Here is a 23,243-nt window from a genome sequence, read left to right on the forward strand (position 1 = left end):
ATGAAAGTTTCACTAAATTCCATGATTGCAATCTGTAATGGTGACCTCACAATTAAGTCTTGAGAAAATTCTGAATGAGAAAAAAATACCAACAGGGAGCTCCTCAACCAGAGGATGAGGTCTTAAAGGAGAGACTAAAAAGATATGAGCAATAAAAGCTAGAGTAACAGGAGATGCAGTTCTTCATTGTTTTTAATACAAGGCAAGGTGAGCTTTCTAATTAAATTTGCCATTGAAAACAGGTATCTATGAAATTTAAATAAGATATTACATTTTAAATTATTAATAGCACCGAGAAAGGAAAAAAAATCTGTTCCTTCCTGTAGAATTCTAGGTTGATGGTCACATAATGTAGGAGCTAGATATCTCTTTACTTCTTAATTTGAATCTGCTGCAAATCAAAGCTGGGAATGAGATAAGTAACCGGAACTTGTCACCTTCACCTGTGGGGGTGTGTAGGGCATGAGGTCCAGCTCACTGGCTAGGGGAGTCTGGAGCTGAGGTAGAGAAGGAGGCTCAATGACCTCACTATCCTCTTCTCCCATCTCCTCGATATCATCATCTCCACCTTCTAACTCAGCAAATTTAGCTTCTAGCAACTGGATCTTCTTTTCCAACAAAGGTGAGGGCTCCTTCTGAGGAACAATCGGTTTTCTAAAAGAAGTGACATAAAATAAAATGAAATCAGCTAACATTATTGCAGAATTGATCAGAATGCAATGCTCTGCCTTAATATCTAGAAACAACTTCCTGCAATCTGCAATATCCACTAAAGAATCAAAACGTGCACTTACAAAGTCACACCTACTTACAAATGCTTGTTTTTAAAGGATTCTGCTCAATACCCACAAAGGCACTGGATCCAAAATTGGGATCTAGTTGCCTATACATAGTAAAAAGAATTTTCACAGTTTGAGGAACTGCACAATCTCTTAATAGACAGGCTGTGTCCCAGAACCAAGGATTTCTGCCTCCATGTTATAATTACCGAAGTCTACACAAAAGGACTATTACAGCAGTTACCACATCTCAGCAGATGATGATTTTCCTTTAATCTCTAAATGAATTAATATTTTCTATCTGAAATGTATACTGCTTTAGTTTAAGACCTAATTAAAAAAAAAAAACAAAAAAACCTACCCTGGACTATGCTGTTTTGATATCAATTTTACTATTAGGAACTGAAGTGCTCTTTCTGCCTTAATTTTTCAAGTTTACCTGAAGTAATAAATTTCATCATCTACCACTTTAGCAGAGAGTGAAAACCTCTTCAGTCCCTTGAACTTCTTCATCTGCTTGTCACTCTCATTGTAGCGGCTTTCACAAAGCAGAATGTCATTTTCTGGTATTTCAGTTGGCCTGCAGGAGAGGAAGTCCTTGAATGACAATACAGCACACTTTCCTGAAAGAGAAAATTGGAGAGAAATTAAAGGAGTAAACTCTGGTCATAGCTAACAATTATTTTAAAGTCATATTATTTTTGAATTAATATATTCACATGATTCAAAAGTTAGAAGATTTAAAGGCTATACACAGGCATAAGGATATATAGATCAATGGAGTAAAATTAAAATTAAAAATCTAGAAATAAACCCATACAATTGGGTTTTATGTTAATTTTCAACAAGGGTGTCAAGACAATTCAATGGGGAAAGAACAGTCTCTAACAGCTATTGCTGGGACAAGTGGATTTCCACATGTAAAAGAATGGAGTTGGAAGCTTACCATCTACCATAAACAAAAGTTAATTCAAAATGGATCAAACACCTTAATGTAAGAACTATTAACTACAAAACTCTTAGAAGAAAAACAAAGGTGTAAATCTTTGTGACCTTCTATTAAGCAATTGTTCCATAAATGTGACATCAAAATCACAAGCAACCGAAGAAAATAAAGGTAAACTGGACTTCATCAAAATTAAAAACTTTGGAGCTTCAAAGGACACAAAGACAACACATAAGAAGAAAATATTTGCAAACTGTATCTCTGGTAAGAATCTAATATTCAGAATATAGAAAGAACTCCTACAACTCAATGATAACAATACAAGTAACTCCATTAAAAAACAGGCAAAGGATTTAAATAGACATTTCTCCAAAGAACATATACAAATAGCCAATAAGTTAATGAAAAGATGCTCAACATCTTTAGTCATTAGGGAAATGCAAATCAAAACTGAAATGAAATAACACTTCATATTCATGAAGATGGCTGTTATAAAGGGGAAAAAAGCCAAACAAAGCAAGCAAACAAAACCCCCACAAAATAACAAGTGCTAGCAAGGATGTGGAGAGTTTGGAACCCTTGTATATTGCTGGTGGAAATGTAAAAATAGTATAGCTGCTGTGAAAAACAATTTGGCATTTTCTCAAAAAGTTTAACAGAGTTGTGATATGATCTAGCAATTCTACTTCTAGGTATACATCCCAAAGAACTGAAAGCAGGGACTCAAAACAGATGCTCACATACCAATGTTTATAGCAGCATTATTCACAGTAGCCAAAAGGTAGAAACCACCCAAATGTGCATCAGCAGGTGAGTGAACAAAATGTTATATATACATACAATATTATTCAGCCTTAAAAAAGAATACAATTCTGATACATGCTACACCACGGATGAACCTTGAGAACTTTTAATTTATGCTGAGTAAAATAAACCAGACACATAAGGACAAATTTTGCATCTATTTATATGAGGTGCCTAGAATAGGCAAAATTCAGACACAGAAAGTAGAACAGTGCTTACCAGGGGCTGGAAGAGGTGGAAATGGGTAGTTATTGCTTAATGGGTATAGAGTTTCTATTTGGGATGATGAAAAGTTCTAGAAATAGACAGTAGTGATGGTTGCAAAATACTGTCAATGGACTTACTGGAATCGTCCAGTTGAAAATGGTTAAAAGGTTGCATTTCATGGTATGTTTACCACACACACTTACAAATGGCAGCATATCACATACTGTTTTATACCTAAATTCTGTTGCAAAATAATATATCTTGAGGAGCACTGCTAGTATAAATATATTTATTCAATTAGTTCTCTACTGATGGATATTTAGGTTGTTTCCAAATTTTTGCTCTCCCACTGAAGCAACACAATGTTGATATAGACATGTATCAATTTGTACATGGATGAATACAACTGAGGTATAAATTTCTGTAAGTACAAAAGCTGGGTCAAAGGGTATGTACACTTTAATTTTTATAGGTATTATCAAATTACCTTCCATAGAGGTTATCCTGATTCATAAACCCACCACAAAGTGGGCAAATGCCACTTCCCTATATTCTTCTCAAGTAGTAACAAACATATGAATCTTTGACTATTTGACAGGTAATTAAAAAAAAAAAGCAGCATATGGGTAGTTTTAATTTGCATTTCTCTATTGGCTGAGTTTGTACATTATTTTCTTTTAAGACCCACTGATAACATTTCTCTGCTCTCTCTTAATCTCTGCCCATTTTCCTACTGGATGTTAATCTTTTTTCCTAATTGTTTATAGGAGCTCACATATGAGGGAAATTTGATCTTTGTTTATGATATACATTGCAAATATTTTCTCAGAGTTGTCATTTGTCTTTGCTTCTGCCAGTTTTGGTTACACAAACATTTTAACCTTTTACACAGTTGAATTTATCAATCTTTTCTTGTATAGGTTCTAGGTTTTATGTCAAAGATTATAAAAATTTCTTCCCTGTCACTTCTTTTGGTGTATTTATTACTTCATTTTATGTTCATTTAAGCCTGTTGTTTATCTGGGAATTTATTTCGAAGTTTATGTAAGGAATGGATACTTTTTCCAAATAGCTACTAGCATCTAAATACTACTTTGAGAAAAATCCATCTTTTCCCGCTTACCTGGGATGCCACTTTTATCATAAATTAAATTATATCTGAGTCTACTGTTAAACTTTCTATTCTGTTCAAATAATGTTTACTTGTAAATCATAAACAACTTAAATTATTATAGTGTTACTGTAACCAAGCAGGGCCTTATGGGGTCTTCTTGGGTCAGATCCCCCCATGTCCTCCGCCTGCCTTTTATCTGTAGAAAAACTGCCTCCTAGGCCTTTCCGGAGTTTCAAAGAATAAATTTAATCAGAGAAAGGAGAAAAATACAGAAGGAAGGGAAAACAGTCAAACAAGACTGGTTGGAACCAGAAGGTTGATGATGTTGACTCCCAACCACCTTACCACCAACCAGTCAGAAGACTGTCCATGAGCTGACCATATACCCCACAATCCTCTTCTTATCCCGTCTTTTTGTAAAAAATGGAAACCCTCACCCTGTCTTTAAAAACCTTTCCCTGAAATCCATCAAGGAGTTGGGTCTTTTAAGCACTAGCTGCCTCAACTCCCTGCTTGGTGACCTGCAATAAACACTGCACTTGTTCACCACAACTGGGTGTCAGGAGACTGGCTTTATCGCAGTAGGTGGACTCAAGTTTGGGTCAGTAACGTTATGTTTTAGTATCTGTAAAGACAGACACCCCCCCTCACTATGTTTTACAGAATTTTCCTGGTTTTTGTTTCTTATTTGACATGATTGAAAAAATCAGTTTATTCAGTCTCAAATTCCTCACAAGAAAATTCCTATTGAGATCACATTAAAGATTAACTTAGGGAGAATGGACATCTTTATGATGCTGAGACTTCTTATTCAAGCACATGATATGCTTTTCAATTTGTTCAAGCATACCTTTTTAAATGCACTAAATGTAGCATAAGAAACTTTCTTTATAGAGATGTGGCACATATCTTGTCAAATATATTCCAAGGTAATTTTATCTTTTTATTATTATTGAATCTTTTAAGGCAACTAATTTATTATTAATTTTATACTCAACCATCTTCTCTTATTATGTGCCATGACTTCCTGGTTGATTCTCTTGAATGTTCATCTCCTCAATTTCCTTATTTGAGATTTGTTTCTTATTTCTGACTGTGCTGGCTAGAGACTTCAGAACAACAACAAGGACATTCCTATTTTGCTCTTGACCTTAACAGGAGTGTTCATAGCTAACTACTTATTAAACATTTAAATGCAAAAAATGTAAAACATATAAAAAAAGGTCAGAAACATTTTAGAAGCTTAAAATAGCTATCATTATTATCACTGCCGTGGACCTACACAGCACTTCACTTATATAATCCCAAGGCTTTTCAATTCAGAGAAGGGACAGTTAATATTTTCCATATTTCACAGAAGGAAAAAATGGGGATTTGGAAAAGGTAAAATTTCTCCTCACAACTAAAGAGTAAAAATGACTAGTGGCCCTGGAATGGATGTGTTGTCTCTACCCTGATTTGAGGTTCCTACCAAGTCCCCAAAACATAGGGAAAAGACATGAGTTTAGGAAGCCTCATTTAATAAAGGATAAAAAAAATTAAAAACACCTAATGGATTTTGATTGGAATGCAATGAATCTATATATCAACTTGGGGAGAATTGACATCTTTATAATACTGTCTTTCAGCTATAAACATGATGGGTCACTTCATTTATTTAGGTCTTCTTTAATTTCTCTTGATAACTTTCTTACAGTTTTTTGTTTTTTTTTGTTTTAGTGTGTGCATATGTCAGTCTTAGGTATCTTTTAAAATATTTATTCCTAGGTACTAAATGTAAATTTCGTATTTAAAATTTTTAATTTTCCAGTTGCTTAGTGATGATAAATAGAAATATAGATGATCTTGATATTTTCACTAATTCTAATAGTTTATCTGAGTATTCAAAGCACCAAAACCAACCTAGGTAAACACTAAAGAGATCAAACAAAGTCTATAAAGTGTAAAATACTTTTTCATCTGCAAATCTCCTTTTGGTCGTAAGCAAGGTGGCTTCTTCATCTTTATAATCCAGTGTAATCAATATAAAGCTTTTGGAAAACCATTCCAAAAGATGTAAATAGTAGCTGGTCTAAGTAAGCTGTCGAGTTAATTCAGAGCCAGAAGAAACACAATAGCTGGAAACGATGACAGTGTATGACGAATATAACTAGATCTGAGAAGCAATACCACTATGAACACTCAGTAGGATGACTGAACAGAAATCAAAACAAGACTCCTTCACATTTCTGGAATGGGAACAATAACATTACCAGGGTTAATCCAAAAGACAATGTAAAGGTCTTTTAATTGCTCTCCCTTCTTCTTACAACACAATCTCCGTACTGCAGCCACAGGGATTCCTCTAATGTATATGTCGGCTCACATGGCTACTCTGATCAGACCCCTCTTCACAGGACTTTCTATCTGTTCCAAACTCAATCTCTGCACTGTCTATAAGACCTACCATGACTCAGTGCCCTACCACACCCCCTGCCCTGCTCCAGCCACCCTGCTTTCTTATTGTGTCTCAAACAGGCCCAGATACTCTGCCGTAAGGTCTTTGCATTTGGTGTTTGCTATGCCTTAAAGGAGGAAAAGCTCAGATATTTGAATGGTTTTCTCCCTCATCCTCACTACCTTCAGGGCTCTACTTACATGTCATCTATCAGAGAGGCTTTTGCTGACCACATTACCTAAAAGAGGACCTCCGTTCAACATTACTCTCTATCGTCTTCCTGTGCTTTATTCTCATTCATAGCCCTAATTACTATCTGATGTTCTATAATTTAATTTTAATTTACTTACTGACTCCCCAACCTCTGCCCTATTCTAAGTCTCTGAGAGAGCACAGATTTTGGTTTGTTTATTGCTGTATACCACCTAGAACAGTGCCTAGGACAGAAGAACTATTCAACCAACTGTGGAATGAATGTGATTAAATAAAAGCTTAAATACTTACCCAGAATACATGTCATGGGGCAGGTTTCTTCCAAATTACTCAGAAACACTTCTTTCTTGTAGAACATTTTTGTGGGCTCATGTTCCGTCTCTTCTGGGTGAATAAAGATGGGGCCGTAAAAATATGCAGCTCCATCTCGGACCCATACCTTCTCAATTCTTGTGGGAAAAAAAATGGAGAAATTCCATTAAAATGGAATTCTGATGGATTTCACTCCTATGACAGGATTAATCTAATAAAAATTCTGTTAACCAGAAACTTAATGATATATACTATTTAGAGGAGCTCCATTGGTTGTTTTGATAGTAAGACAATTCCCTTGATTTTTTTCCCCCTTTAATCATATGAGAAGACACTGGAAAAAAAGAAGTGAACACTTGGCTACTCATCTGAGGGGAAAAATTTTTTTAAAACATATTACCAAGGCATGTAACTTAATAGTTTAAGCTGGCTCCCAGGTTTTCTTCCTAAGATGTAAGCATCTATTATTGGAATTGTAAGCTCAATAAAAACACAGACTATCAACATTTGGGGTCAGGTCACATTAAGGCTATGGTTCATAACCTTTTAGAAGGTCAAGCCTAATATCTCTTTACTCTGTGAGAATCTGATGAAATCAAGATAACAACTTCTTAGAAAAAAATTAACATCTGACTGCTCTGTGTAAGATACTGTACCATTTCTCACAACCACACCATAAAGTTGGTATTATTATCATCCCCAGAGTCTTATGGTTCCTGACATGAAGCAGTAACCTCATCCTCATCTGACTACTGGACTAAGCCACCATCATTCTTGCCTGGATTACTGCAACAGCCTCCTAGCAGATCTCCTTGCTTTTCTACCTTTGACTCTTTACAGTCTACTCTCAACAATCAGCAGACAGAGCAATCCTGCTAAGACCTAAGCCAGATGTCATTTTGTGCTTAAAATAATCCAATGATATTTCATTTCATTCAGTAAAGATCCACATCCCTACAATGTTTTCAGAGGCCCACAAGATTTGCACCGCACTCCCGACCCTCATATCTTTTATGTAACTCGTGCATAGCTCACTCCCCTTGTAATAAGCTCTGTTGATCTGAACAGGCCAGGCATGCTTCCCTCTCAGGTCTTTGCAATGGCTGTTCTCTCTCCATAGAAAGCTTTCTCCTCGGATGTTCACATTACTCACTTCCTTGGGTTCTTCAAGTGTTGGCTCAACTGTCAGCTCTCAGTGGGGCTTTACACACCATCTTAACGATTTGAACTCCCCACATTGACTATGATGCTCCTGATTCCCCATAGCCAGCTCTATTTTTTTCCATAGCACTTATCATGATCTAACGTGCTATATACTTTACTTATTCGTGATGTTTATTATTTGTCTTCTCAGCAGAATAAAGATCCATGGGACTAAGGATACCTGTCTGTTTTATTCATTAATGTACCCTCAGAGCCTGATAAGCAGTAGGTTTATAATAAACAATTATTGAATGATGAACAAATACGATGAGGAAACTGAAGCTCAGAGAGGTAAATCATTTGCCTAAGGATATTAAATACCTGGGCTGGGACTTATACCAAAATCTTTTGGAACCAACTACTGTCCTTATCTACTGTCCTCTACTGCCCAGCCCTGTACCCTGACTCCTTTACTGCTGTTCTAGGCCATTCAACCATACTTTCACCCATTTACTTGTTCATTAAATATCTGAGCCTCATGTACTGTTTGAAGCATGGGATATAAAGGCATATATTTCTTTTTTGCTCAAAAAAAGAGGGTCCCAGGGTGTTTGCAGCTTCATTATGGAAACCTGATAATATGACTGATATGTGCTCTAAGAAGGAAAACTTGGTGCTCTGAGAATGTGTAACAGGGAGATGTAACCCAGTCTGAAGGTGATAGTAAGTCTTCCTTAAGGAAGAGCCATTTCAAATTTAAGCTAAAGAAGTTCACCATATGAAGTGGGCAAGAAGATTTCTGGATTGAGACTTCAGTAAATAGTAGAAGAAAAAGAAAAAAAAAAGTTCATGGGAGGAACTTAAAGAGGGAAAGAAGAGTGTGGCTAGAGGCACAAGCAGGGAGAGTAAGGTATGAGAGGAAGTGGGAGAAGCTGCCAAAGGACATTTGTTTTCAGCCTAAAATGATGAATTTCTACTGACTCCAAATCTCTCAGACCCAATTTCATCCTCCCCACCTCAATAACACTCACCTGCCTACGCGAGGCCGCACCAGGCCATGGGATTTGATGAAGACACAGTCACCAACCTTCAGCCACATGTCATTATAACGGAGCTGCTCAAAGTAGTGGCAACCTGGTTCACCATTTGACATTTCCACAGGGACATCTTCTTTCTCCTGTGGCAAAGGAAACTGATTGAAGATAGGCAGCTGACAATCAAGAAGTGGGTACAGGAGGTAAGAAAGGAAAGCAAGCTTTCCTTCATTTTAACTTAAAAGAAAAAAAATAACCATAAATAGAAGCTCAGATTAAGACAAGAAACCAAAATAGGTTACTAAAATAAGAAAATCTTATCAAATATTGTAACTACTTTAAATTTCTCATTAATTTCCTAAAATAATGTTACTCCAAGATTCTTTTATTCCCCTCTCCTTCCCTCTCCCATTCGCACTGCTTTAGCCAAAAAACACTTGAGAAGACTTATCAGTGTTCATGAGCAGCCTCATCAACTGTTGTAGAGATTGAGGAGCAAATTCTATACAAGCTTTCTCTTCACCACATTTACTGAGCTCTCAATTTCTTAATATCAACAATGGATAGATTTAACATTTTGATCACTTTGATTTATTCCAACATGGAAAGAAACAGTATAGCCCCTGTGACATAAACACACACACTTTGTTTTTGAATAAATTAGTGTCTGTCACCTACTGGCTGCTCTGACATTGGGCAAATTACTTGACCTCTTAAACCTTAGGGTCATCATTTGTAAAATGAAGATAGTGTGCCCTTCAGATGGGGTTGTTAGGAAGCTTACTTAAATGAAACAATTCATGTTAAGCACACAGAACAATGCCTGACTCATGCAAACCAGTTAACAAACATTATTTTTGTTTTAGTCTTGGCAGAAAAAAAAAAAAGAAAACATACTCTGACTAATGGAAATAAGAAATGTCACTTACTAGGAACCTAGCAGGTAATGAGCACAGCACTAGGTGTTTTGAGTATATACCTCTAAAGCATATAAAAGCTGAGGAAACTCCAGAACCCTCAAATTTTCTACTGCATCTCCTTGTCCTCTGAGAATATCTGAAACGTCAACCTCAAAAAAGTCTCCTTTAGAATGCCCAAATAATTTAATGTTTTGACCTTTATGACTTCAAATGTGATACTGAAATGGTCTTCTTGGAAAATCCTTAAGAATGAGAGAGATCCCACAATATATGATGGGTGAGAGGCACTTGAAGGAATGGAAGCTATAAAGTCCTGAGATTAAGAGTATCTTTTCATTTTAGGAATGGGTTCTGTTCTAGTTATTCTTTCAACAAGTTCTTGGAATGCCATGCAATGCCATGCAATATTAAAATAAAGACATGAGACTAAAAAAGTGACTCCATACAGAGGACCCTGGGGACTTATGAATTCTAGTAATAATAATAATAACAAATCTAAGTTAGTTCCCACACTGACTTCCATTGATATTTCTTCTTTTAAAATTAGTATCTCTATGATTCCCAGACATACTGGTAAAATGTAAAAAATATGTTCTTTTCCAAGCTCCCTTTCTCTCATAACACTGTTAGGACACTAAAATGGATATTTTTTTCCTAAGACACCAAAAATTCAATTTTTTTCCAGTTTTTACATTAACAATTTAAAAACTTTATCTTAAAAAAAATTAAAAACTTTATCTTTTTATATAAAAAGTATATTTGTTGGAAATAATTCAATCATTAGCGTGTGTAAAGTCTTACAAATAAATCTTCTGTGATCCAGCTCCAAAGATAACCACCCAGTTTAGTGTATAGTTTTCCATGTTGTTTACACATCCATATATGTAAACATACATTTTTGGTTTTTTTGAGTAATGATGGAACCACATTCCATTCTGCAACCTGTTAATTCTTTTCATTGGCTGCACAGTTTGCATTATATGAATGGATGCAGACAACTCAGTTCCCATTCATGGGCATTTGGGTTCAGCCTAGGGTTTTGCTTTTACAAACAACATTGACATCACCTTTTGGTGTACCGATCTGAGTAGTATGTTAAAGTACATTCCCTGCCATCAAATGATAGGGTCAAAGGGAATGGCACTGATGGGAGATGAGAGTGTGCTGACCCACACCCACTCCAGGCTGCATGTATTATTAGTCTTTAGAACTCTTGCTAATCTGTTTGTTGAACATTTTAAAAACTTGGATTAATAGATTTTCTTATGTTTTTGAATGATCCTCTATAAATGATCTATTTGGTTCTTTGCCCATTTTTCTAGTGTTAACTTTTTTCCTAGACTTCAAACTCTTTGTACATTAGAAATAGTAGTCCTTAGACTGTTTTATTAAACTAATTGATGTTTTCAGTTGTAAATCAATAAAGTGATTTTTTTTCTTTCATGGCTACTGGGTTTTATATCATGCATATAAAGGACCCATTCCAAGCTTACAAATGAATAAAACATTATAAGTAAATAATAGTAAATGTACTTGTATTAGCAACTTATATTTCTTTTTTTATGTTTATATCTTACTTATTTTGCAATATGAAATAAGGGAGAGTTCAGGTGGTTTTATTTTCTTCTTTTTATTCAAGTGGCTACCAGTTTTTCCAATATCATTTGATTCCATCCTCTCTTGCTGATTTAAAGTACTACCTTTATACAAACTTTCAGTTATAAAATAAATGGGTCACAAGTATGAAATGTATGGTGTGGGGAATATATTCAGTAATTATGTAATATCTTTGTATGGTGATAGACAACATTTAGACTTATCATAGTGGTCATTTTGAATGTACAGAAATATCAAATAACTATGTTGTGTACCAGAAACATAGTACTGTAGGTCAACTATACTTCAAAAACACAAACTCAGAAAAAGAGATCAGATTTGTGGTTACCAGAGGCAGGGGGTAGTGGGAGGGTGCAATGGATGAAGACAGTCAAAAAGTATAAACTTCCAGTTTTAAAATAAATAAGTACTAGGGATGTAATGTACAACAGGATAAATATAATTAACACTGATGTTCGTTTTATGTAAAAACTGTTAAGAGAGTAAATCCTAAGAGTTCTCAACACAAGGAAAAAATTTTTTTCTATTTCTTTAATGTTGTATCCATATGAGATGATAAATGTTCACTAAACTTACTGTGGTAATCATTTCATTATATATATGTCAAATCACTTATGCTGTACACCTTGAACTTATACTGTGCTATATGCCAATTATATCTCAATAAAACTAGTCAAAAAAAAAAAAAGAAAGAAAGAAAGAAAGAAAAAGGCCACTGGGGACAACAGGGGAAATACAAACAAGGCCTCTAGATTAGTAAACGGTATTAATGTTAACTTCCAGGTTTAGATCCTTGTACCATGCTTATACAAGATGCTAACACTTGCAGAAACTGAATGAAGAATGTAAGGAATGTCTTCGTACTATCTTTGTTAAGTACTTTGAACATTTGTTAAGTCTAAGATTATTTAAAAATAAGTTAAAATAAAATACATAAAACTACAATAAACGAATAAACAAATTACTATCTTTATGTTCTGAATTTAATTGTGAAAAGCCTATTCCTTCCATTGACTGATCATGAGCTAATATCTCAGTATTTTTTAATGTAATTTTATAAAATATAATACTATTTGGCAGGGTAAAGCACTCTTGATTACTCTTCAATTTTTCTGGTAACTGTCATGTATTTATTCTTTCATAAGAATGCTAGAATAATTTTGCCAAGTTCCAAAATAATTTATTCAAGTATTTTATGCCCTTCTAGATTTTCTTCCCACAGGTTCCATATTCTCCTTTTAAGATAATTTCTTAATGTATTTTTTTTTGTTGTTCATGTGAATAGGGTACTATCTTCCATATGATTTTTCCAACAGTTGTTAAAATATTCAACATTTTCATTTTACTTTTAGAAGTCTTCAAAATTATTATTATATTTGTATAAGAAAACTACTGACTTGTATTTGGATTTTAAAATTTCTACTTGCTGAATTCTGTTTTCAAAAACTTTTCAGTTAATTTCTCCATTATCTGCAAAGAAATAATTTTGCCTTTTATTGTCAATATTTTTACTATTTTTATTTGTCCAATAACATTGGGTATTTTCAGAAAAATATAGCAAGCACTTCTGTCACGTGTATAACTTACAAGGAATTTCTTTTACAGGTTTTAGGCTTGAGATACAAATACAATTTTTAAAAATCACTTTGAGGAAAAAAAATCACTTTGAGGAAATATCCTTCTAAAGTCTTAAATCAGTCAAGACAGGTACTTGATCAAGTAATTTGTCCTTTGATCTACTAATATAATGAAGCATATTACTGAATTTTCCAAATTTTGAACTGTTCTTGCATTCTTAGAATGAACTCCTCTCTACTTGGTTATGTTATTCTTGAATGACTAACTTGATTTCACTTATAAGAACACTTTTCCCCCAAGATTTTTCTTGCATCAATATTCATAAAGTGAGAATGAACTATAGTTTTCTATTTTTATTTTATAAGGCTTTGGAATCAAGATTATTCTGGCTTTGTAAAACAAACCAGGAAGTTTTCTTTGTTTTCCATGCTCTGAAATAATTTAAATGGTTAAAAGAATTCACCTGTAGAATTATCTGACCTGAGTACTCTCTGGGGTGAGCTCTTTGATATTTAAAAGAATTTTCTTCATGTTACTTACATGTGTTCTCTCTTCTGGATTCCACCTTGGTAATTTGCATTATCCTAGAAAGTTACTCATTTTACTCAGGTTTTCAAGTTTACTAAAGAAATGTACAAGTCTTTATACTTCTTCCACATTGTATGTCAAGCTTAATCCCCTTCTTTTTCCTTTATTAGGATAGTTGGTAGTTTATCTCACTGGACTTGTCAAAGTCTACTTTTCAGTTGTACTGTTCTGTATCCTTAGCATTAATCTCTTTCCTTTATAGTTCCGTTCTTTCTATTTGGCTAAGGTTTTATATTGTTGCTCTTTTTCTACTTCTTAATTTGAATACTTTATTCGTTTATTTTCTGGAATCAATACTTTGAAATGTAAAGTTGTTTTCTGTATGGCTATTATCTACATACCTTTTCCAAGTTAAAACTGTCTTCAGGTCGAATGTCCTCGGAGTTGTCTGTGTTCTTCTCATCATCCCCTTTATCTGCATTTGCAAATACAGAGGCCACTCGGACCACAGGCAAGGGCACTTCCCGAGGGACAAACCTAACTGAGCTGACGGGCATGGTCCACAGTTTAATTTTCTTAAAAGATTTGGTTTTGGCAGAATACCGTGATTCACAGACAAAAACATCTTCATCTCGGAAGTTTTCTGGGCATAATTTAAAGTATTCCTGGTGGATATAAGAACATAATTAGGAGAATTTTCTGAAAACCAATCAACCAAAAAAACAAACAAAAAACAACAACCAAGCGAAGAATTAAAAGCTAAAATGTTAAGACCTTTTGACAGTTAACAACAAATGGTAAACGGCTGGAGATCTAGGAGTATTTCCTTACACAGAATTGTCTTACTCAATACATACTGTTTAGCTTATTTAGCTTACCAACTTTCCCTTTGATAATATATTAGTATTTCATACAGCTTTAATTTTCCTTAAAGCTTCAGGAACATGCATATATTAGACAGACAAACAAAAAGTACACCTTATTACCTAAAAACCACACTGAAAACTTACAATCATCCTTCAGAAAGTGTCCTCCTTAAAAGTCTGTCTGGCAATGTAACAAAATTAAAGCTAACTGCACAGAGCTATACAGTGTAGGCAGCAAATGGGCTTTCATCATCATGTTCAGGTTAATTTCTCCCCAAATCTTTACAAACAGCCAGAGACACAGCTTTAAAAAAAGTCACACAATTTAAAACAGAGCTATCAATTTTGTAAATATCAGTTTTTTGTGTATGTGAATTTCATTCCCATGGAATAATTTATTCTTTGGGGACTAATGAGTTTCTTACCTTGACAAACATGACTACACATTTTCCTAGAATTTTACTAACAGGAACTTTATTGTAATAATCACTCTTAAAAACTTCTTTTTCTAGAAATTTTCGTGTAGCCAGATGGAATGTTTCATTTGGCCGATAAAACCAACAGCCATACAACCATTTTTCACCTCAAAAACAAAAAGAGAGAGACAGAGAAAAAAAAATTACCATTAACAGAAATTACACATTCTTGCAAAATGAGCAATACTCTATCCATCCTGCCATGGCCTGAACCTAGCAATGTGCTTTTTAGGCTATGGTTCCTTAATATAATTATCTTAGAAGAAACAATACTTTAAAATAATGAAGTGTAATGAGGTCTAAAACATGCTACTTTCCCCCATATTAAAAAAATGTATAATAAAGAGAACGAGGAAGATGAGGAGAGAACTGCTCTACTCTGCTGGGTAAGGACACACATAAAGCGTATAAGGACATAAGACATACCAAAGGTCATATTTAGCACTTGGACGAAGGAATACAAAGGTATTTTACATGATCAACAGCTGAAAGAATTGGATTGTCTGGATCTCATTTTTGCCTGCTTTTGGCTTCTTTAACTCCTATTCATTCTCTATGTTTCAAGCTAAAGGCAATTGCTCTAGGAAGCTTTTCTGAAATCAAATTATAAGCCAAGGCACATTTCTCTCTATAATAATCTCTTTAATTTGTGATTTTTACCAGAGTGGTTTTGTCAGGGACAAACATGAGCCTTTTGTTCTTCTGAATCTCTGGTATCTTACAGAGTTTGGCTCACGGTGTGTTTTTAATAAATTATCAGTTGAAAGAATGAATCTCAACTAGACTTCCAGAAGTTGCATTTATTTTAACTCAAATGTGTCACTGCCCAAATGGGCTCAACCCTGTTTTTCATATAGTAGGTACTTACATTGACTCACTGTAGAACTATTATTGGAAGACATAAAATGTCTGAGTTACATTTTTTTCCCCTGAGGACCAAGGAGGAATAATATAATCACTTTTCACCAATCTGCCCTTCAATTTAAAATGGACGTACCAGCAGAATCTTCCCACAGTCTCTCAATACAGACTATATGTGGTTGTAGATTGGACTCTGAGGGCTCCACATAGACATAATCTCCCACATGGTACATGCTGTTCTTAAAGCTGCAATCCTGGCTGTATGTACGATGTAAGCCTGAGAGGCCTGCAGCTCCGGAGGAATCTTCACTTTTTTCAGCTTCTTGGGTAAAAATAAGAAAAATGTTCTCATGAAAAGGATGCTGGAATCAGCTATAGGATTCAAACAACACACACCAATATATTTAAAGGCAGGATTCAGGACAAACAGTATGACATCCATATTTCCAATACCCTGTACTCAAAACTGTCTTTCTGAATTACAACCATCTGCCATTAATTAAATAAATATATAAATAAAGGATCTACAGAATAAAAATAATAACCTTAATAACATATGTTCAATGTAGTCATTCTGGATGATACAGAAAGGTATAAAGAAGAAAATAGGTCACTTGTAAATCATGTAATCCTAGAGATAATCTCCTATATACCTTCTTCATCTTAATGGCTTTGAAATTTTTTTCCTCTAACAGTCATTACATGGTTATATCACAGTTAATGGAATCTTAGAATTTAGGAGATATGGAATATGAATATCATACAATATACTGTAAACTGTATATGCATACACTTAATGTATCATTAACACTTTCCCTGAGATAAAATGCTTTTCTCAAGATTTTAATTTTTGTTCAATAAGACATTTTAATGGCTCCCAAACAAGCCATCGTTTGCAAATGTCATAGTTTTTTTTTTTTTTTTAGGGAAAAGCTTTGCCCACTTCAATTACTTCCCTAGAATAATTTTCCATAAGTGGAAGAGCTGGAAATAAACACATTTAATGTTTTTAAAATGCATGTTCCAAAAACCCTCAAAAGTCTATATCAATTTAATTCCCTCACTGTTTGGCTACAAGGGGATCTGTTTCTCCATTTCCTCTCTAATATTGGTAAATTTTTCCTAATTTTGATAGAAAATGTTATCTAGTAGTTAATTAACCAAATGAATCCCTGCGACATACGCAGCAGATTCACAAGGTTCTTGAGAATTTTATACCAGCAGGAGCACTGTCAACTAGCCTGAAAAAGATAAGAGTATAAAATGAACGAAGGCTGTTAAATCTCCCAAAATTCTAGAGATAGGAAACAAGCTGATAAAACAACTCAGCTGCAAGTATGTGCTACCTTTCATGAAAAAAGACGATCCAGATGGCAAAGCGTGGAGCCACAGAGAACTAATTCCAGGCCTTGAAGCCTAATGAAATCTGCCTGGCTGGATCTTGAAATTGCCTGGAAATGAAGACTCTTTTCCTTTTTCATTCCTCCCTTTTTGAATGGAAATGTCTTTGTTATCCTATCCATGTTCCAACACTATATTCTAAGTGTAGAGAATGTGTTTTTTCAGTTTCAAAGATGAAGAGGAATTGGGTCACAGGATGCATCATAGCCAGACCTTTACACATACACTAATTTAGATAATTTAAATAATGAGATTTGGGACTTTTGAGTTGATGGTATTTAGATAAGATTTTTGGTACCTAATAGAAGGATTGTTACTGTAACAATATCTAAAAAATATAGAAGTGACTTTGGAATTGGGCAGCAAGGAGAGACTAGAACTCTGAGGAGTACGACAGAAAAAGCCTAGGTAGCCTTGAATAGACATTAGTAGGGAAATGGACACTGAAGACTTGACACTGAAGGCTCAAAAAGAAGGAAATGTTACTGGAAAGTGGAAGAAAGGCGATCCTTGTTACATAGTGGCAGAAAGCTTAGCAGAGCCGTGTCCTGCAGTTATGTGGACTCTGGACATCCTGAGCTGATCTTTTAGCTATCTTTTTTTTTCTTTCTTTGTTATTTTTCTACTTCCTTGGAGATTTCTTCAATTTTATCGTTTAATCCTTCTCTAAACGTTTTCTTTCTGCTACCATTAACAATTTTTAATTGAATATGTTTAATACATAATATTATATAAATTGAAGGTATATAATGTGTTACTTTGATCTACTTATATACTGTTGCCATTGTAGCGATATTTATCACACTACACAGTTACAGGACAATACTGTTGCCTATATTCACCATACTGTGCATTAGTTCTCTATGGCTTATTTACTACTCAAGTTTGTTCTGTTAAACAATGTCAACATATCCCCCTACCCTACTCTATTATTTTTTTTAAACAGCTTGAGATATAATTAATATACCATATAATTCACCTTTTTAAAGTGCATAATTCAATGGATTTTTTTTGTATATTACATTAATTTTTAAAATTCTGGTAAGATACATCCCATAAAATTCACCATTTTTTGATAATTTTTAAGTGTATAATGCAGTGGCATTTATTACATTCACAATGTTGTGCAACCGTAACCACTATTTCCAGAATGTTTTCCTTTACTCCAAACAGAAACACTGTAATCATTAAGTAATAACTCCTTATCTTTCCTCTCCATAGCCTGGTAACCTCTAATCTCCTTTGTCTATGAATTTGGTATTCCAGGTACCCAGATAAGTGGAACCATACAGTGCCTGTTCTTCTGTGTCTGGCTTATTTCAGTTAGCATCATGTTTTCAAGGTCCATCCACTTTGTAGCATGTATCAGAATTTCATTACTTTTTATGGCTGAATCACATTCTATTGCATGTAAATACCACATTTTGTTTATCCGTTCATCTGCTGATAGACACGGGTCACTTCGTCTTTTGGATACTGTGAATAATGCTGTTATGAACATTGGAATATAAGTATCTGTTTGAGCCCCTGCTTTTAGTTCTTTTGGATATACACCTAAGAACAGAACTGACAGATCAATTCAATGTTTAGCTTTTTAAGGAACTGCCAAACTGTTTTCCACAGTGGCTATACTACTTCACATTCCCACCAGCAATGTATGAGGGATCCAATTTCTTCACATTCACATCAACACTTGTATATCTTCCTTTTTTTTGATAAAAGCCATCCTAAAGGGTATGAAGTGGTATCTCACAGTTTTGATTTGCATTCTCCTAATGATTAATGATGTTGAACATTTTTCACATGCTTATGGACATTTGTATAATTTCTTTGGAGATATGTCTATTCAAATCCTTTGTCCACTTCTGAATTGTGTTTTGTTGTTGAATTGAAGGAGCCCTTTATAATATTCTCGGTATTAGACCCTTATCAGATGTAACGATTTGTGAATATTTTCTCTCACTCTGTGGGTTTGCCGTATTCTAAGAAATGTTCTGTTCTGTGAATGTTCATTATTTATGGCCTCTTGTTCTTGTTTTATGGAGGTAGTAGCTTGTCATCTCTCTGAAGGTTTAAATTTTAGTTTAGTTGGTTTAAAAAAATTTTTTTTCTCCTGCTGCCTTCACTTTGTTTCCTCAAAGGTCCTTTTTTTCTTTTTGTTTTGCTCTATCTCTTACATCTTAGATTTTCCTTAAATATCCAGTCCTATTTAAATAAATATCTGCTCCTATTTGAAAGTAAAATGGTAAAGAAACTGGCCAGAAGCTCTCTACACGTACACAGAGCTGGTTGACTGATGGATTTCATTGAGGACCTCCAGATGTTATCTTCAGTTTTTCCCCAATGCCTGGTCCATTTCTCAAGAAAAAAAATCTCCTTTCTCAAAACTATAAGCCTGACTGCCAGCATTTTAGGAGATAAGTAGTTAAGAGAGTCAGGGGTCTCACTCTTTAGAATAAATCCTTTCATAATCCCCCTCTTCAGAACTGTACCCCCACCCTGAAGTCTGCCTGTTGTCCCTGAATCTACATCTTTAGGGATAAACAGTCACTGGAAGGGTGGGGAGGTAATCTGGAGGTTCAACTCCTTTAAATTTAGACTTTGAACTAATTCTTCTGTTTCCAGACGCTTGTGGACCTCCACTTTTCAGGAGTACACGGTGTTCTAAGCCCTGCACCTTTCTAGACAGGAATTAGCCTGCTTAAGGTCTTCATCCAGTGCTAGCACTGAAGCCAGCATTAGCAACTTATCCATCTGTTTTCTAGTTTCAGAATTTTAACCGCCATCATCTCCTCTTCCACTGTTTTCCTTTTCTTTTTTAAGGGAGGGGAATGCTTTTGTGTTTATGCCTTTTCTTTTGTTTTAAAATCCCCATTTTAGAGGTTTGGGAAGGAGGAGCAGTGGGTATTTATGTACAATCTATCCACATTTAAGTGAAAGTCTTCTATGTTGTTTTATCTTTGTTTACTTACCCCGTATGAGTATTTAGTTTTGGCATTTAATATAAAAAGGAGTCTGTGAGCTCTAGTGTCCCTTGATTTCGATCGATTATTAAGAAACCCATTCTTATGGCTTAAAGATAGAGAGGGGTGACCAACATACACAACCACTCTCCTTTCTGGTGTTGTGTTGTCTTTTAGTATTCATAAAGTACCTTGACATAGGATGACTAGAAGTAACTAGTTACAATAACCTTGAATACGCCGCTTATATAGCTTTTCCTACTTAGTTCTTCTAGTGTTGCCCGCACATGCTACAGCAAAGCACCACTTCTACCTTCCAGTCTCATGGTAGAAATACAATCTCTGAGTTAGTGTAAAAATGAGTAACTTTTAATAGGGATGTTTCGGAGGCCTCAGAAAGCAGCTCTATGCAGCAGGGCTCCCTTTCCTCTAGTCAGCATAAGGCTCCCAGGCCCATGAGATAGGTACAGTGATGGGAAGGAACAAAAATCTGCCTTTTTCTCTATGTGGCTCTGCTTTTCTGCCACAGGTCTTCTTCACAGGTTAAATCATTGGAAATATTTCCTGGTATCAAAGGAACAGTCAAGGGCAGTGACCAATAGTCTTTAAAATGTCAGTATCGCCTTTTCTTTAGAATGTACCACCATAAAAGATAATGGGTTCACACATCATTGCTAATCCACTAAGAAGGAAGGCAGATGCCATAAGTCCTTGTTCCTCCACTCATTACACCCAAGGTCTTAGAGCAGTGATTCCCAGACTTAACTACCTCAGATCCACCTACAGCACTTGTTACAACACAGACTGCTGGGTCTCACCCTCAGTGTTTCTGAACTGGTTGACCTGGAATGGGACCAGAGTATATGCATTTCTAACAAGTTCTCAGGTGATGCTGATGCTGCTTGCCTAGAGGCCACACTTCAAGAACTGCCTTAGGGTAATTCAAGGAACAGGTGCCATTAATTCTGCATTGCCAAGAAAAGAATCAACTTAAAAAAAAATCCCAAGTATATAAAATTCTGTTAGTAGAAACAACATGAGTGTCTTAAACGTCATACTCAGTACAGCACTGACATTTTCCGCTTTTTTCTTTCATTGATTTCTGTTCTGATCTTTATTATTTCCTCTCCTTACTTCTGGTCTGACTCACTCTTCTTTTTCTAACCTCTTGACATGGAAGCATAGATTCATTTTAGACCTTAATCCTTTCTAATGCGCATGCTCAAAGATATTAATTTCCTAAGAATTGCTTTAACTATACTCTATTAATTTTAATATGTTATTTTCATTTTGATTCAGTTCAAGATTTTTCTAACTGCCCTTGTGATACCTTCTTTGATACATGGGTTATTCAGAAGTGTACTGCTTCATTTCCAAATGTTTGGGGATTTTCTAGATTTCATTCTGTTGTTGATTTCTAATCTAATTCCACTGTATTTAGAGAACAAACTTAATATGATTTCAATTCTTTTAAATTTGGAGGAAACTGTTCTATGATCCAATACATGGTCCATTCTAGACAATCTTCCATGTAGGATTTACAGGAGTGTGCATTCTGCTGTCACTGGGTGTAGTGTTTTACAAGTGTTAGTCAGGTCAAGGTGGTTGACAGTCCTTGTCTTAGTTGCTGTAAGAAGACACACCATGGTCTGGGTGGCTTAAACAACAAACATTCTTTTCTCACAGTTCTGGAGTCCTTCATCTTCTTTAAATCTATTCTATTTGTCTAATATTAACATAGCCACTCCAACTCTTTTTGGTTACTATTTGCTTAATGTATCTTTTCACTCCCTTTTCCTTTCAATCTATTTATGTCTGACTCTAAAATAAGTGTCTCATAGACAGCATATAGTTGGATCTTACTTTTTAAATTCAGTCTGATAGTCAATGCTTTTTGACTGGAATGTTTAGTCTATTCACAAAATGTAATTACTGATATGACTGGATTCAAATCTGCCATTTTGCTGTTTGTTTTTTACATGTCTTACATCTTTTTGCTCTCTTTTTCCTCTGTTACTGCCTTCTTTTGTGTTAAGCAAGTCTTTCTGGTGTTATTTTAATTCCTGTGTTGACTTTTTCTATTTTAGTGGCATTACAATATGCATCTTTAACCTGTCACCATCTACTTCAGATTAATACTGACTTAGGTTTATTGAGTATTGCAACTTTGCTCTAATATAGCTCCATTCCTTTGTGCTAGTAATGTCATATATATACAACTATAAATGTTTATATGCCTAACAATAGTGTTATTGTTATTCCTTTAAACAATCTAATGTTTTTTAAAGAAAGTATGAGACATGAAAAAAATATAGGCATAGTCTTTTATATTTACCCACTTATTTACCATTTCCAATACTCTTCGGTCCTTATGGACATGAATTACTACCTGCTGTCATTTTCTTTTGGCCTGAAGCTCTTCCTTTAGTATTTCTTATAAGGAAGATCTGCCAGCAGTGAATTCTTTCAATTTTTATTCATCTGGGAATGTTTTACTTCAACTTCACTTTTGAAAGATAGCTTTGCTGGATACACAATTCATGGTTCAGTTTTTTTCCCTTTTAGCATTTTGAGCATCTTTTTACTGCTCTCTGGCCTTCATTATTTCTTATGAGTCATTACCATATTATTGTTTTCTTGGACATAATGAGTCATTTTGCTGCTTTCAAGATATCCTCTTTCAGCAGTTTGATTATGATATACCTAGATGTGGTTCTGTTTTCTTACATGGTGTTCTTGGAGCTGTAGGTTAATGTTTTTCATCAAATTTGAGACGTTTTTCAGCCATTATTTCTTCAAGTATTTTTCTCCCCCTTTGTCTCGCTTCTCTCCTCAGAGACTTCCATTATAAGCATACCAGGACACATGGCATGAGGGGTTGCTCCTAAGTCTGCATAGTTAAAAAGTCAGCCAATGGTTTAGGTGAAGACTGTATTCAAGTCCCTCAAACCTGAAAGTATCCACCCTCTGCTGAATGATCTGTTACGTGGCTTGGGGGATGCTTTCAAAGTTGTGACCAACTTTCAAGTATCCTTTGCATTTTG

At 34.9% G+C, this 23,243-nt stretch overlaps 1 protein-coding gene and 1 long non-coding RNA gene across 34 annotated transcripts in view; one reads left to right on the top strand and one right to left on the bottom strand.

Annotated features, from left to right (window-relative positions):
- PBRM1 (polybromo 1) overlaps nucleotides 1-23,243 on the bottom strand; it is a 102,238-nt gene that overhangs the window by 17,017 nt on the left and 61,978 nt on the right. For 13 of the 33 annotated variants that reach the window (XM_072941443.1, XM_072941452.1, XM_072941442.1 and 10 more), the window contains 7 exons: nucleotides 15,972-16,157; nucleotides 14,924-15,081; nucleotides 14,034-14,297; nucleotides 8,987-9,132; nucleotides 6,792-6,949; nucleotides 1,219-1,402; nucleotides 444-654 (listed from right to left, as the gene is read on the bottom strand). In XM_072941443.1, the coding sequence (XP_072797544.1) occupies nucleotides 444-654; nucleotides 1,219-1,402; nucleotides 6,792-6,949; nucleotides 8,987-9,132; nucleotides 14,034-14,297; nucleotides 14,924-15,081; nucleotides 15,972-16,157 (1,307 nt within the window). Of the gene's footprint in view, nucleotides 1-443; nucleotides 655-1,218; nucleotides 1,403-6,791; nucleotides 6,950-8,986; nucleotides 9,148-14,033; nucleotides 14,298-14,923; nucleotides 15,082-15,971; nucleotides 16,158-23,243 lie in introns of all 33 variants that reach the window. The other 20 variants (XR_012060660.1, XR_012060659.1, XM_072941431.1 and 17 more) reach the window with 3 other exon arrangements.
- Nucleotides 95-23,243, top strand: part of LOC140686767 (uncharacterized) — a 46,635-nt gene continuing 23,486 nt past the window's right edge. Inside the window, exons 1-2 of the long non-coding RNA XR_012060661.1 lie at nucleotides 95-207; nucleotides 9,117-9,192. This is a non-coding gene — a long non-coding RNA (uncharacterized lncRNA). The remainder of the gene's footprint in view (nucleotides 208-9,116; nucleotides 9,193-23,243) is intronic.

This window comes from Vicugna pacos, chromosome 17 (genome assembly GCF_048564905.1).
Source record: "Vicugna pacos chromosome 17, VicPac4, whole genome shotgun sequence".
Taxonomy (NCBI): domain Eukaryota; kingdom Metazoa; phylum Chordata; class Mammalia; order Artiodactyla; family Camelidae; genus Vicugna; species Vicugna pacos.